At 41.0% G+C, this 17597-nt stretch overlaps 1 protein-coding gene across 3 annotated transcripts in view; it reads right to left on the reverse strand.

Annotated features, from left to right (window-relative positions):
- LOC118676034 (integrin subunit beta 3 binding protein) overlaps window positions 1-17597 on the reverse strand; it is a 62576-nt gene that overhangs the window by 39082 nt on the left and 5897 nt on the right. For all 3 annotated transcript variants that reach the window (XR_004974021.1, XM_036349294.1, XM_036349295.1), the window contains exon 2: window positions 10447-10489. Coding sequence is in view for 2 of the 3 variants with exons in the window: in XM_036349294.1 (XP_036205187.1) it covers window positions 10447-10489 (43 nt within the window). In the remaining variant the exon portion in view is untranslated. The remainder of the gene's footprint in view (window positions 1-10446; window positions 10490-17597) is intronic.

A 17597-nucleotide genomic window follows, 5' to 3' on the forward strand; every position in this document is an offset into this window, starting at 1 on the left:
GACTTAAAAGGAACAGTCCAACAATATGCAGACGATGTATCATAGAATTATACACCAAAACCTATATAATTTTATTAACCAATGTCACCCCAATAAATTCAATAGAAAAAAAAAAAGAACAATCAAATAAATTTGGCCAAGCCACTCTACACATTCATTCTTTAGTTGATTCATCCAATATTAAATGGCACCTGTAGTCCCAGTATCTAGATTATGTACATTTGGGCCTTAGCCCTCTTGTTCTTATCTTCCCTAGGACTTAGTCTTTCGCTTAGGTCCCTATTCATGATCCACTTCTTCCAAATACCATTACCACATTACTAATTGCTTGCTCTTCTTAATTCCCTTTGAACTTGTTTTCTATAATGCTTACTAATCACCCAGCACTTGCTAACTAATGTATACAAAGAAAGAGAATAAACTGTTCTGGCCTTAGATAGTAAAGTTGTATGTGTGCTAAAGAAATTAAGGGGAGAGAGAAAATCAAAGTGGGCTGCAGTAACCTCAAAGAACAATTCTTGTGAGAGTAAAGGGTGAGGCTTGGATAAATGAAAATAAAATTATGAAAGACCTGAAATCTAGATGTAAAACAGACATAATAGGGTAGACTTGGGGGATAAAGGAAAGGTCTGAAGGCTCATGAGATGTTGCCACTATAGAATTGAACTTAGCTTGGTAGCTGTCTTGAAAGTTATATAATTCTCCACTGTCAACTATTCTTTATTTTTAAGACACCATGGCAGAAATAGTGGCTGTATCACATTTTTCAATAATCGTGGTATTAGTTCCCAAATCTGTAGTATCAACTTTATTTTACAGTTAAGATTTTAAATGATAAATACTTTCTATTGAGGGAACAAAAGCATTCCATTCTTTATTTTATGTACCCATAGTAGCCACAAGTGTAACCAATATCTTTTTAAAAAATCAAACTATAATATTAAGTTATAACTCTAACACAATCTTTTTTGTAGGGTGAAAGGGTTTTAAGTTTCTTTATCAGGTGGTTATTATTACCTCTCCATCTTGCGTTTTCACCTGTTTATATGTATTCAGTCATAAACTATGACATTTATCCAATCCTACCCTACTTTTCCAAGAATTTATTATCCAGAACTATTTCACTGTGTATGTACAAGAAATGAAAGTCACTACCCTAATGTACATTTATGTCAATCTGTTTTCCTATTTTCACCAAAAAATTATTTTTTCCAATTGCCAAATATCTAAACATTGTAACTGTAGATCATACATTTCTCCTTGAAAACAATTTTCTAGCTTTCATAAAATAAGTCTGTGTGTGCACGTGTGTGTGTATTTTTTTTCTTCTCTCACCTTAAAAATACTGAGGTGTCTCTTTTTTCCTTTTTAGTATCTGTGTTGGTTAAAAGGAAAAATACCTGTTTACAATTATTATATACAGAGTAATACATACTATCCCACTAAATATTCTTCAGTAAATAATTTTTATAAATCTGCCTACTGATATACACGAAGGCATAATTTTACTTCTGTAAGTCTCCCCTCTCTGAAAGTTGTATCAAGATCCTCTTTTAAACCTTAAAGATGCTTAAAAGTGACCTTAGAATTGATCTGAGACTGCATTCTGCCACCCCCCAAATGTTGAAGGACATGGCCTACTGATTAGTATCCCACAACAGGAAGAGTTAAGAAGACTGATGTTTGTAAGCTATTTCTAGTGGTTTCTCCATACAAACTACTTGTCTTGGCTCATGTTGCAAACTTTCTTAAAATCTTTCAAACAAGCAGCATCTGGCCTTGGGGAGCTCTTGCTAAGAGGCCCTAGGCCCAACACTAGGCACCCAGCCTTGGTTCATGGCTTGGCTCTCCTGGGCACTTCCAAGTCTAGCACAACTAGCAGCTCTCTGCAGATCTCTTTGTAGCTCATGCCAGGTGGCCCCAGGCAGGGCACACTCAGTGACTGACCTTGGCCTGCACCTCCCAGGAGGCCCCAGAACCAGCGCACTCAGTGGACAGCTTCAGACCATGCCAAATAATCACCCAACTACCTCCACAAGCAACACACTCAAGGGATGGACTCAGGGAGCATCTGAGATCTTGCTCCCTGGCATGAGTCATCGGTTTGGCTCAAATAAACTCTTATAAAAATTCTCCACAGGTTTGGCATCAACATTTACTTGGTAACTGGCAGTAATCTGAAGAAGCCCAACCAGGACCATCCCATGGACCTGGATATGGTGCTAGGTACAAGCAAGGTCCCATTATGCCCCACTGGCTCCTTGCTTTGTATCAGGAGATGAAGACTTTAAAGGTCACTGACTGCTACCTGGAGATACTGTTTATTGGAAAGGACATCTAATAAAAGACACACGCCAACCTAAATGTGAATGAACATCTATGCCTGTCTGTGGACATTAAAGACTCTTTGAGGATGAGGAGTCACTGACACAAAGGCAGACAGCTATCCCAAGTCATTGGCAAGGCCTGTATATGTACAGATTGATATTGAACTCAGAATCTTTTTGTTTGTCTTTACCTGTCTGCTAATGATATTAGTCATAATAATAGATATATTTGTTCTTTGGGTTTTCCTATGTAGTCCAAATGTTTACGATTACTGAGCATGTATATGATATCTGTTAATCCTCTTTCATGGCTCATGCAAATGTTATACTTAATGCCAAATACTGAAAGATGAGAAGGCAAAACTCGAATCATGATAGTTCAGAAGAGTATATTTTCACAATGAAGGCCATAAGACCTTACTGCCTTCCATTTACCTGCCCTTCCTTTTTTGGGAAATATTCTGCCTTGATTCAGATCCCATGATTACAGAAATTACCCCATCCCCAGTGGTGAACAAGACAATGTCAATACTGAGACTTCCTAGGAATGAGCCTTCCTACTGCTGTGAGACCACACTATCCAACCCAAAGGTTGGTCATCAATGCATCCTTCGGGCTGATTTCTGACCAAAAGGGGCAACCGTGGAGGAAAAAAAGGGTCCTATGAAAAGTAACCCCACAGAATGATCTGATCAAATTCCTAACTGGGCAAGTCATGGTGGGTAGTAAAAAAACAGACCTATAAGTTCTTTACTGGAAGGTTTTAGGGAGGCCCTGCCCATTATTCTTGTGCGCCTAAGTCAGGGATGGGGAATGTCCACCCCGTGGGCCCTATAAAACCTAAGAAATCATTTGGTCTGGCCCTGCCAAGATTTATCAAAATTCAATAAATCTAGGAGCTTTTTTCATAGCAACATGAATTTATATTAAGCAAATGATGTTATAAATACCCAAGTGGCCCTTAGCAGAAAAAAGGTTCCCTACCCCTGATCTAGGTTAACACACCTTTGAAATGCAAGTGGTGTATTAATCCTCAAGAGACCACATACTTGCCCTAGCTGGTTTGGCTCAGTGGATAGTGTCAGCCTGCGGACTGAAGGGTCCTGGGTTCGATTATGGTCAAGGGCACATGCCCAGGTTATAAGCTTGATCCCCAGTAAGGGTTGTGCAGGTGGCAGCCAATCAATGATTTCCTCTCATCATTGATGTTTCTCTCTCTCTCTCTTTCTATCTCTCCCCCTTCCCCTCTAAAATAAAAGAACACATACTCTTGTTAACTATCATATAAACCAATCCCCACCTCACTTTCTCCAATCTTCACATCCCCTCCTTAATTTCAAATGCATAAAAGAAACTGCAAAACTGTTTTTCTCAGAAACATTTGAGACCTTGTTCTATGGCTTGTGTCATCAGTTTGGCTCAAATAAACTCTTTTTTTTTTTTTAAATATATTTTATTGATTTTTTACAGAGAGGAAGGGAGAGAGATAGAGAGTTAGAAACATCGATGAGAGAGAAACATCGACCAGCTGCCTCCTGCACATCCCCCACTGGGGATATGCCCGCAACCCAGGTACATGCCCCTGACCGGAATCGAACCCGGGACCTTTCAGTCCGCAGGCCGACGCTCTATCCACTGAGCCAAACCGGTCTCGGCTCAAATAAACTCTTATATTTAAAAAAAGGGGGCAAACACAGAGGGCACCAGAGCCACACTAAAGTGAGTCCTGCTCCATGAAGTTGGTCTCTACAAAGCAGATCCTCCACAGTGGTCATGGCCAGTACTCCTAATTGATCAGCCTGGGGGTAAATCCTTCTCACTGATGTGCCCACAGCAAACAAGGCTCAACCACAACAGAAAGGTGCATACAGCCCACAGGGGATGCTGCGTAGTTGAAGTATCCAGCTTGTGTGACTGGGGAGGCTGTGCCATTGGGCATACAGGACATCTACTACATAAGATGACTCTATGGAGACCAGGAGACATAGCAGCTCTACCTAATACATAGATACAAACACAGGGAGGCTGCCAAAATGAGGAAACAAAGAAACATGTCCCTAATGAAAGAACAGAACAAAACTCTAAAAAAAGAATGTAACAAAATGGAGACAAACAATCTAACACAGTGATGGCGAACCTATGACACGCGTGTCAGAGGTGACATGCGAACTCATTTTTTTGGTTGATTTTTCTTTGTTAAATGGCATTTAAATATATAAAATAAATATCAAAAATATAAATCTTTGTTTTACTATGGTTGCAAATATCAAAAAATTTCTATATGTGACACGACACCAGAGTTAAGTTAGGGTTTTTCAAAATGCTGACACACAAAGCTCAAAAGGTTCGCCATCACTGATCTAACAGATGCAGAGTTCAAAACACTGATCATAAGAATGCTCCCTGAACTTAAGGGAAGAATAGAAAAAATGAGAACATCAATAAGATCATTTTGGGCCTCTTGAGGTGATGTAACAGGAACTATACAGATTACCTACGAGGCACTTCTTACCAAACATTTGAAACAGAATCTAATCAATCCTCTGTCTCTAACTACAATTTCTATAGGAAATAGGAAATATGAATAGAGAAATCATTTAAAGGATACCACAAGATTTTGGTTGATTAACCAAACCAGAATTTGGAAGATGCTTATAGAATAAATATCTGTCTTTCTCAAAAAATAAATTACAAGAAAAAGAGTAACATTTAAAAAGTTTCAAAAAGACTTAAAATATATAAGAACCATTACAATGTATAAACCTTGCTTGGATCCTTTTTAATAAGCCAACTATAAAAGGACATTTTGAAACAACCATGGAAATAGGAAGATTACCTTGGTGAAAGATATTATTAAGAAATTACTATTAATTTTGCAAGGTGTAATGGCACTATGGTCATGAAAGAAGTAATTATCTACTAGAAATGCATACTAAAGAATATTCTGATGAAATGACATGCCTAGGATTTACAAGTCTATATAGCATGTTATTGCTCAAAACAACATGAGACTAAATCAAGTGCAAGAAAAAATGATGCAATCAGGAGACAAAGTAAACATGAGATGTATGAAGCTGTGGCTGGCATAACACGGCATAGTTCTTATAGCAAACTTTTTTCTTTTACCAGTAGAAAGAGAAAACTCTAAAATACCAGTAAAAGTAAAAAATATATAAACCAGTAACATAGTTATTTATTATTATGTACTAGAGGCCCGGTGCACAGATTTGTGCACTGGTGGGGTCCCTTGGCCTGACCTGTGGTTTTTCGGCCAAAACTGGCTCTCTGACATCCCCCGAGGGGTTCCAGATTGTGAGAGGGCACAGGCCAGGCAGAGGGACCCCACCGGTGCATGATCGGGGCCAGGGAGGGGCCGCAGGAGGGCTCCAGGGCCCTCACCCAGTCCTGATCGGTCGGACCCCAGCAGCAAACTAACCTACCGGTCAGAGGGTTTGCTCCCTGATGGTCAGTGCACATCTTACGAATGGTCAGACACTTAGCATATTAGGCTTTTATTATACAGAGAATTATGTACTGTACATAATTGTATGTGTTATTATTTTATAAGAATGGCAGCGTTCTAGGTTTGTTTACATCAGAATCATCACAAACACATGAGCAATGCACTGCACTATGATGTTATGACGGCTACATCACGAGGTGACAAAACTTTTCAGTTCCATTACAATCTTATGGGACATTGTATATGAGACCCACCGTTGACAGAAATTTCATTATGTGGTGCATGACTGTACATATGTATGTGTATATATATATCCTATATAATAATCCTATATAATGAAAGGGTAATATGCAAATCGAATGAACAGCAGAACGACCGGTCGCTATGATGCACACTGACACCAGGGGGCAAATGCTCAACACAGGAGCTGCCCCCTGGTGGTCAGTGCACTCCCACAGGGGGAGTGTCCCTCAGCCACAAGCTGGGCTGATGGCTGACAAGCGCAGCAGTGGTGGCAGGAGCCTCTCCGCCTCTGAGGCAGTGTTAAGGATGTCCGACTGCAGCTTAGGCCCGTTCCCCGTTCCCCTAAGCCATCAGTAGGATATCAGCTAAAGGGCGCAGGCCGGGCTGAGGGACAACTCCCCCATGAGTGCACAAATCTCATGCACCGGGCCTCTAGTGTGTGTGTGTGTGTGTGTGTGTGTGTATATATATATGTATACATATATATGTGTGTGTGTGTATATGTATGTATGTATATATGTATATATATATATATATATATATGTATATATATATATATATATATATATATATATATATATATATATATATATATACTAGAGGCCCGGTGCACGAGATTAGTGCACAGAAGGGGGGTTTCCCTCAGCCCAGCCTGCACCCACTCCAATCGGGGACTTCTCGGGGGATGTCTGACTGCCAATTTAGGCCCACTGGAATCGGGCCTAATCAGGTGGTTGGATACCCTTCTCACAATCTGGTACCGCTGGTTCCTAACCCCCACCTGCCTGCCTGATCGCCCCTAACCCCTCTCCTTGCCTGATTGCCCCTAACCTCTCTGCCTGCCTGCCTGATCGCCCCTAACTGCTCTACCCTACCGCCTGATCGAGCCCTCAACTGCTCTCCCCTGCTAGCCTGATTGCCCCTAAATGCCTCTGCCTGCCTGATCACCCCTAACTGCCTCTGCCTGCCTGATCACCCTAACTGCCCTCCCTTGCCGGCCTGATCTTGCTCCCAACTGCCCTCCCTGCAGGTCTGATCTGCCCCCAACTGCCCTCCTCTGCTGGCCAATTTGGTTCTGATTGGTCAGTTTCTATGCCAGTCAGCGTCAAAAGCTCCGCCTCCTGGGCAGCCATTGGCTCCTCACAGTTGACCCAGATTTGGTTCTGACTGGTCAGTTTCTATGCCAGTCAGCGTCAATAGCTCCGCCTTCTGGGCAGCCATTGGCTCCTTACATTCACCCAGATTTGGTTCTGATTGGTCAGTTTCTACGCCAGTCAGCATCACTGGGCTACAATGGGGCCTGATCAGAAAGGCGGGGCTGATCAGCAGCCTTGGTGGAGGCTAGGAGAGAAATGGAGGGCGGCTTTTGGCCAGGAGAGAGAGAAACAAGTTCTGATCAACGGCTGCTACTAAGGCTATGGATCAGACCCTGACTCTCCCTCTACAGGCCTCTCTCCGGGCCTGATCCGCAGCCCCCTAGGCAGTCAGTGCTGGGTCAGGGCGTCTGCAGAGGCCCCAGTCAGTGCTGGGTTGCCACCCAGCACTGACTTCCGGTCCGGTCGAGCCTTCAGTGGTAACAATCCTGGCTCTTTTATATATATATATCCCAAAATTGGCAAAATGCTACTAATTATTGAAACAGCATGGGAGTTCATAAAATCATTTGTCCTACTTTTGTATATGTTTGAAAAATTTCATAATAAAAAGGTAAACAAAGCAAGGAAGAAGGGAAGGGGAGGGAAGGAGGGAGAGGGAGAGGAGTAGATTTGAGGCAGATCAGGAAGTAAATCTACAGAATGTAAGCTATAAAAGTTCCTAATGCTCAGAAGCTCTGTCTTAGATAAGACAAGTATAGGCCATGGGAATAAGCAGATTTAGAAGTGTCCTACCAATAGTAATGTAATAATCTATGCCCAAACCTAAACTGCCATTCCAGATTTCTAGCAGCATGCTGACTGAGTTTGTCTTAGCAGGAAATATGCTCCTCCCCTTCCCATTCGTAGCATCTGCTCCTTTCATTCCTTCTATGAGATGGACTGAAAGGGATTGTGTCAAGCTGGCTAGGTCTACAACCAGGTAGCCAGTTGTCCGTATAACATCATCTGGACTGATATTGGCAGCAGTTTGTAATAAATAATTCATCTTTGCTCATGAAAGTTTATCAAGAAACAATGCTTAGAGAACAAGAACTTGAGCAGCCCAAATACTATAGGTGATGATAAATTGAAACTTTCAGGACTCCTCACAATCCCCAAATAATTTGGAAGGTTCAGTAAGAACTGGTACTTGCAGTATACATTTTATATATTAAAGAAAGGTCACAGGGGATGATCCATACCTCTGCTTCCCATACTAGGAGAATGATTAAAAAAATGACTTTTGTAGACTTGCCCTGACATCATGGAGCATTAATCTATAGCTCCATAGGAACACTGGCATATGAAAATTCCCAATATCTATGACAGAGGAAATAGCAGATTAAGATAAACAGGTTCCACTTCAAACAAGTGGCATATAAGGGCTATCTCCTCTCCTTGGACACCAAACCCTTCTTCCTTCAGCATTGTATTGGTCAGGCAAAATGACCAAAAATTACTACCAGTCCCACTGTAGCTTACAGCAATATGTACTCTTAGAAGTCTAGCTCTGTGTTTCTTTTTGAATGTCTGATTTTCCTTTGCATGGGCTAAGACAGCCTCAATGGGATCAGTGGCATGTGGGTAGATTCTTGGGAGCCTGGCTGTTTCAGGGTTGAGTTGTTTCTGGAGAAGATGGAAGGATAAATGTAGCTGAGAGAAGACTAGACTTAGCAGCAGCACAGAAGCTATCAGACCTAAGCTGTGAATATAGAGTTGCTAACAAATGATTAGGTAGAGTACAAAAGCTGAAAATATCAGAAACAGATGAGAAATGATGAAGGCCCAGGCGAGGATGCTGAAAACTGGTATGTAGCAGGTGCTGGCCAAGCTAAGTCAGCTGGTTTAAAGGTACAAATTGGGCCAAAGAAAACAATGTATTTTTCTAATACAGGATATTAGCTGTGGCACTGGCTTCCTTGATACATCGTAATTTGGAAAGAGAAAAGAAAGGAAGGAAGGAAGGGAGGAAGGGAGGAAGGGAGGAAGGGAGGAAGGGAGGAAGGAAGGAAGGAAGGAAGGAAGGAAGGAGGGAGGGAGGGAGGGAGGGAGGGAGGGAGGGAGGGAGGGAGGGAGGGAGGGAGGGAGGAAGGAAGGGAGGAAGGAAGAAAAGAAAGAGAGGAAGAAAGGAAGGAAAGGAAGAAAGAAAGAAAAGGGCAGAAAACCTGCCATGACGACAACTGTACTTCACAAAGAGGATAAATTCCTAAATGGCTATTCTTTTCCATTCGAATAATGTCACCATCTCCCAAAGAACAGTTTTGGGGCAGGAAAGAGCAGTATTCCATTTCAAGCTGGACTACTCATCTACCCAAATACCATTTTGACCAAAGAAACAGATGCAGAATTACAGTCACAGCTGCATTCTGTACAGAGCAAGTTGGATAATGGTACTCTAAATTGCTAATTACATTGCTAATGATTTTTTTAGTGGCACTGCAGTATTTTGCCATCTTTGTTTAAATTTTTTAAAAAAGCATTTAGGAACTTTTAAAAATGGTAAACTGTTAAATACCAGTGAGTCTTCCAAAAAAGAATTCCATATAAAACCATTTCTTGAAATGGTATTCTCCTATGGGATTTTGTAGCAGCCTATTTATTGACTAGCTATTGGTTTTAATTTACTTTCTCACCAATTTATTTGCACTTAAGATTACTGAGGCCATAAGTAGCTCAGTATTAGTGTTTGTATCTAGATCCATATTGGTATGAAAAGATAATAAACTAACATATGTCATGATATGCTGGCATTGGGAATGTGCTATGACTAAATTTACAAAAAGTAATAGCAACAGTACAATTTTATTTTTATTGTGACAACCATGGTGAAATTTATTACAGTGTTAGTATTTTATTGTTTAATCATGCCAGTGTAGCTGAAACAGGTAATTACATTTTTGATATAAAAATGCTGTTAATGTTTTTATTTCAGATATTATAGATTATAGAATGTAGATTAAAACATTACCATTGTCCCATATTGTTTCTTGTGCATTTAAGTGGCAGAATATTTTTTCTACAAATAGTGAATTAATTTCTACTAAATTATTTCCATAATATTTCTCAATAATTTGCCTCTTAAATGAAACCTCAAGCTGGCCGGGAACTTCCATACATTAGATTTACAGAAATGTGTTATATGCAGAAAATTATGTACCAATCACAATTGTGCTACCATGTTTTTTGATGATTTTATATTTAGTAAGGTAAATTAGCTGTTAAAAAATTAAGACCACAATCTTACTATGCAATTATAAATTCATAAGTAAATACTTACATGTGCTTCAAACGGATCATCCAATTTCAGTGATCTTTTAACACTGCAAACAAAATATTTAAAGAAATCTTAGATTGGATGTGCTTTTAGTAACCAAATATTTAAGAGTAGTATATATATAAAGATTTTAAGTTACCTTCTCCAAGTAAAGTAAAATACCATAAGAAAGCAATTTTCAGAGCAATGAAACTTTTTAAAATAGCATATTTCAAGATGGAATCATAATTAAATATTTAAATGGATCTTTTATGCATATGTGGTTTTATATATGCATTATCATACAATTCAATCATTAGTCATATTATAAAATAATCTTAGTAAAAATTACTTATTTGTGTTCTAAAATAACACTAATAAAAATTATACAGAAGAGCAAAATAATTTACATACCTTCAATGGAGATACTGAAAGTACATTATTTGCACAAATAATGCACTGGGTATTAACATAAAGGTATGAGCAAGGTGAAACAAGTTTTTCACATTTTTGTAGCTTTAAACATGATTCAATGCTACCAGACTATGACTTAACTGAGGAACAGATGTTCTATGTCTTTATAAGTCCCCAATCCATATGAAACTATTTTTCGTCTCCTTCGCTAAACTGATTCAGGAACATGCCAGGCTCTCTCTGTGCAAAATCTGTTCTGCTAAACTGGATGCCCAGCTGTTGGTGACAATGCTTAGAAAGGAAAGCTGAATATTTATAATACTTTATTTCATACAGCTGTCTTCTAAAGAGCAGTCATCAACATTTTATTGAATGCAGACTAAATGCTCAAAGGAGAAAAAGGTCAATATAAATTAAAACTAGTTTTCCCAGTGACAAATACAGAGTTATAAATATTTTCTTGATCCCTGAGAAACAGAAATTGTTATTTAAAATATTAGAGAATTTGTGCATTAGGAAAAAAAGATTGTATTACGGCTAAAGGTTGCAGTATAGAAAACAAAAACATATATTCTAAAAATGACTATTCATAAATGACTGACTACTGATTTTCAAATAAGTGACAGGAGTGAGAAAAATAAAAGGGATGGACAATTTACAGAAATTACTGTTCATTAAATATTAAATACAAAAATTTTATCTAGAAAGGATTCACTTAAATTTGCTATTACATCTATATTAGCCTATTGCATAACATTATTTCTTGAGATTAATTAAACTGGTTTAAAGAATTTTATCTTTTCAAAGTCTATTTGAAATCAATATAATATAAATTCTCGATGAAGCAATAATAGAGGTAAGAACAAGTAAAAATGTCAGATAACCCCAAAAAAGTATTTTTATTTAGTTTTGGAATATACAGGTTGTCCCACTTTGAATAATTATTCATTCCAATGGGTTAAATCTGAAAAGAAAGAAGCATCAATTGAGCTATAAGAAAAAACTGTGTATACATTTTGGGGGGACACCTACTCAGGTGTGTAAGACGTTCTGGCATTTAATGAAACTTCAAAAGTAGAAATAAAAAACAAAGTATGCAGAAGAGCATTTTTTTTAATCCTTTATTTTCAAATCCTGTTAAGATGCAATACTGCCCTACCCAGTTTGACTCAGTGGATAGAGCGTCGGCCTGAGGACTGAAGGGTCCCAGGTTCGATTCTGGCCAAGGACACATGCCCGGGTTACAGGCTCGATCCCCAGTAGGGGGTGTGCAGGAGGCAGCCGATCAATAATTCTCATTTATGTTTTTATCTCTCTCTCCTTTTTCCTTCCTCTCTGAAGTCAATAAAGAAATATATATATTTTTTAAAAAAGATGCAATACTACCCTTCAGAAGGAAACAAAACCCCACCCTGTTATTAACTGTTTAAAATATTTTGCTTTATTATTGACTAGGGGCCCGGTGCACGAAATTCGTGCACTGGGTGTGTGTGTGTGGGGGGGGAGTGTCCCTCAGCCCAGCCTGCCCCCTCTCACATACTGGGAGCCCTCAGGCGTTGACCCCCATCACCCTCCAATCGCAGGATCGGCCCCTTGCCCAGGCCTGACGCCTCTGAAAGAGGCGTCAGGCCTGGGCAGGGGACCCTCATTTCTCCCCATCACTGGTTCTGCCCCCAGCCCAGGCCTGATACCTCTGGCCCCGGCGTCAGGCCTGGGCAGGGGACCCCCAGACCCCTCCGATTGCTGGCTCTGCCCCTTGCCCAGGCCTGATGCCTCGGCCAGAGGCGTAGACTCCCATCACCCTCCGATCGCCTGATCGGCCCCTTGCCCAGGCCTGACGCCTCCGCCAGAGGTGTCAGGCTTGGACAGGGGACCCCCATCTCCCCCCATCACTGGCTCTGACCCTCGCCCAGGCCTGAGGCCTCTGGCCCAGGAATCATGCCTGGGCTGGGGACCCCCATCTCCCTCTGATCGCTTGCTCCACCCCCCGCCCAAGCCTAACGCCTCTGACCCAGGCATCAGGCCTGGGCAAGGGACCCCCAGCCCCCCGCCCAGGCCTGATGACTCGGCCAGAGGAGTTGACCCTCATCACCCTCCAATCACCAATCACCGGATCGGCCCCTTGACCAGGCCTGAGGCCTCCGGCAGAGGTGTCAGGCCTGGGCAGGGGATCCCCAGCTCCCCGCGGTTGCAGGCTCCGCCCCTGCCCAGGCCTAACGCCTCTGGCCAAGGCATTAGGCCTGGGCAGGGGACTCCCAGCTCCCCGCAATCTCCCGCTCTGCCCCTGCCCAGACCTAATGCCTCTGGCCAAGGCATTAGGCCTGGGCAGGGGACTCCCAGCTCCCCGCAATCTCCCGCTCTGCCCCTGCCCAGACCTAATGCCTCTGGCCAAGGCATTAGGCCTGGGCAGGGGACTCCCAGCTCCCCACGATCTCCCGCTCTGCCCCTGCCCAGGCCTAACGCCTCTGGCCTAGGCATCCGGCCGGGGCAGTGGGGACCCGCAGCAGCAGCGGCCCCGCAATCGTGGGCTCTGCTTTAGGCCCAGGCAAGGGACCCCTAGCTCCCGGGACTGCCAGCTTCGACCGTGCCCAGCTCCCATCGCTGGCTCCACCCCTACTTCCTGCTATCACTGGCCAGGGCGGCAAAGGCACCTGATTCTCCGATCATGGCTTGGGGGCAGGGCAAAGGCGGCCCCAGGGCCGCCTTTGCCCTGCTCCCCAGCTCTTAGCTCCCCCCCTGGGTTTCCAATCACTGTCAGTGGCAGGGGGCTTCTTCCTGCTTTCCCTTTCACCTCCCTGCATTGTGCCTACATATGCAAATTAGCCGCCATCTTAGTTGGCAGTTAATTGCATATAGCCCTGATTAGCCAATGAAAAGGCTAATTACCATTTTTCTCTTTTATTAGTGTAGATGGTAAATTCCTTGAGAATGAAACTAAATGTTCAGATTTTAAAGGCTTCTAGTTTAGGTAAACTGATCTAAGTAGTCCAAGGAAATATGTAAAAATAAGCAAGAAAGTGAGCAGAATTAGATTGCTACCTCCCAGTTTAACAGTTTAGTGAGAATCTGAACCATATTTTATTGTGGGAAATGTAATTTTCAGATAATTCAGGTATCCAATACTCAAAAGCTGAAAATATTTACAAGAATCATAAAAAAATTAATAGAGAAAATTGGAGAAATCACTTAGTTAATTCAGTAAGGTTGAGTTGACCACTATCACGCAGATCGAGTGAGAGAACTCAGATCTAGGTTCTGTGCATCATAAATCTTTGCTAAATTGAAGGGGAAGGACTAAAGAAAAGATAAGGAAGAACAAACCTACTAGAGGAATTTATGACCATCTATTCTTACTACCCTCTATTAGAACTGGGCTCACTGTCAAGATACCAATTATTAAATTAAGCACCTACTATATGCTTTTACCTGTTTTGTTTTGTTTTGAACCCACTCTTTTATCCAGATTCAACTGTAATAAAAGCATGAGATGATGTCAAGCAGACTAGGATAATGTTAATAGGAACAGAGAGGAAGAGATGGATAAAACATATTATAAAAGAAGTACAGACAACACTTGATTAGATATATAGGCTATTTTCCTAAAGTAAACACTCACCTGCTACCAGTATTAGTTAGCAATTAAAAGTGATATATCTCTGGTAGTTCTGTAAAGTTATAAGCAGCTCTTGTGGTTACTACCTTGGTTTAAAAAAATGGGGCACTCAAAAATAGGCAAAGAACTCAAATAGGCATCTCTCCAAAATTACACAAATGGCCAGTAAACACATGAAAAGATGCCCAACATCACAAATATTAATAGCGGCACTAATATTAAGGAAATGCAAATCAGAACCACAACGAGATATCACTTTACAATTATTAGGATGGCTACTATAAAAATAACAACAGATAATAAGTGTTGGTCAGGATGCAGAGAAAGTAGAACTCTTGCGCACTGCTAGTGGTACTATAGAATCATACAGTTGCTATGGAAAACACTTGGGCAATTCCTCAAAAAATTAAACATAGAATTATCATCTAACTCAACAATTCCATTTCTGGTATATACCCCAAAGAATTGAAAGCAGGGACATGAACAGATATTTGTACACCCCTGTTCACAGCAGTATTGTTCACAATAGCCAAAAAATACAAGTACCAGTAATGCAAATGCCCATCAACAGATGAATGAATAAACAAAATGGTATATACACACATGCACATATACATACACACAATGGAATATTATTCAATCTTAAAACGGAAATTCTGCCCTTGCTGGGTGGCTCAATTGGTTAAAGTGTTATCCCATACACCAAAAGATTGGGGGTTCAATTCTGGTCAGGGCATATACCTAGGTTGTGATTTGATCTCTGGTCAGTGTATGTACGGGAGGCAACTGATAGATGTTTCTCTCTCTCTCTCTAAAATCAATAAAAACATATCCTTGGATAAGGATAAGAAAAAAAAAAGGAAATTTTGACACATGCTACAACACGGATGAACCTTGAAAACATTATGCTCAGTAGAACAAGCCAATTACAAAAGGACAAATAGTATGTGATTCCACTCAAATGAGGTGTATTTTAACACAAAAGAAATTATTCTAAAAAATGTGAACTATCATTTGATTCCTAATGAAGAACTAAGAATGGTATCATATGAGGTTCTCTTACAGGACTTTTAATTTTTTAAAAAAAATATTTTTATTGATTTCAGAGAGGAAGAGAGTGGGGGAGAGAGAAACATCGATGATGAGAGAGAATCATTTATTCGCTGCCCCCAGTGCACCCCCTACTGAGGATTGAGCCTGCAACTCAGCATCTTACAGGACTTTTAAAACATTAGATTACATATAATTTTGAATAGCTGAGCTGAGGGGGATTAGGAAGATAAAATAAGGAAAGCAGATAAGACTCAGGGAGCCTTGATGCTCTGCCAAATTCCTCCCCTAAGGTCAGGCAAATCACATAAACTCACTGAGCTTCAGAAACTTAATATTGGCCTGTAAACTAGTAGGAAATTTCTGAATGGAAAATAAAAATATGATTTGATATGTGTTTCCATTTACTCCTCACTATAATAAGGATGATAATATTGCCAGCTACTTCATGGGAGTATGCTTATGAGATAACTTAGAAATCCTTTAATGAACAGAAATGGCCAAATTCACATCCCATGTGACTCCTCAGGTGTAAATTGAGATATCTAAAATGATTATCCCTATTCTATGTATAGGAATGAACTACAAAGGGAGAAAAATCTTCTATATCCTCTATGCATTCTCCCTTTCATTCAAGCCTATGCTCTTTTGTGTTCAACATTTATAATGATTACACGATAATTCACTATCACAGCATGGGTGAGTAGGAACATCACTCCACTACATGTATAAATATGGTCACATGTGAAAGAACCTATATAACAATGAAGCCTCTGTTCTTTGTGACAAAACTGGTCAACACTGCAACCAGTTATTGGACAACATGTTTATAGTGTCAAAAGTTTCTTTATTAAAGATTAATAAAAAAAATGGCTAACGTATTCTTATAGAAGCAAAAAAGATATATTTGGGAATAATGACCCCAGAAGATAAACAGGCAAATATGAGATCTTCTTTGGGTTGAATAAAATGAGAAATGCCATAAAATTATTTCATTCCTAAATGGGTACTCTCAAAAATGAACATTAATAAAATATTCATTACTGTTACCTTCTGCAAGAAATATATAAGAATGTATATCATCACACCTACATACATACATAAAGTCCTTTAAAAGCGTCTATTGAAAGGGGCCAAATAGACATATCAGAATCCTATATAATAAAAGCCTAGGTGGTGTCACGCCCTTGCATGACATCATCACAAGATGGCCACCACAAGAGGGCTGCCACAAGATGGCCGGCAGGGGAGGGCAGTTGGGGGCAACCAGGTCGGCAGGGGAGGGCATTTGGGGGCAACCAGGCCTGCAGGGGAGGGCAGTTGGGGGCAACCAGGCTGGCAGGGGAGGGCAGTTGGGTGCGAGCAGGCCTGTAGGGGAGGGCAGTTAGGGGCGACCAGGCCTGCAGGAGAGGGCAGCTGGGGGTGATCAGGCCAGCAGGGGAGCAGTTAGGCATCAATCAGGCCAGCAGGGAAGTGGTTAGGGGCAATCAGGCAGGCAGGCAGGTGAGCAGTTAGGAGCCAGCAGTCCTGGATTGTAAGAGGGCTGTCCAACTGCCGGTTTAGGCCCGATCCCTATGGGGTTCTAGATTGGAGAGGGTGCAGGCCAGGCTGAGGGACATGCATGAATTTCATGCACCAGGCCTCTAGTTTTATATAATTTCTTATATGTATTATATTTTACAACATAAAAATTAATAATAATAAACTAACATTGATGCTACCCTTCCCTTTAGATTCTGGCACAATCATTTCTTTATTAAAAATTTTATTTATTTAAAAAAAATTTTTTTGAAATTTTGTTTAGAAAGATGGACAGGTAGAAACATCTATGAGAGAGGAACACCACCTATCGGCTGCCTCCAGCATGCCCTCCACAGAGGACCAAACCCAAAACTTGGGTATGTATCCTGACCAGGACTCGAACCCGTGACCTCTTGGTTCCTGAGTTGACACTCAACCACTGAGCCACACCAGCTGGCCCAGCACAATCATTTCTAAGTTTTCCCTGAAGATATTTAGTTTGCACTAAGGATTCTTCCACTCTATACCTAAAGCACTTGTACATGCCTCTCTCACTAAACTTATTTATGTTGAATAA

This window comes from Myotis myotis, unplaced genomic scaffold, assembly GCF_014108235.1.
Source record: "Myotis myotis isolate mMyoMyo1 unplaced genomic scaffold, mMyoMyo1.p scaffold_m19_p_2, whole genome shotgun sequence".
Taxonomy (NCBI): domain Eukaryota; kingdom Metazoa; phylum Chordata; class Mammalia; order Chiroptera; family Vespertilionidae; genus Myotis; species Myotis myotis.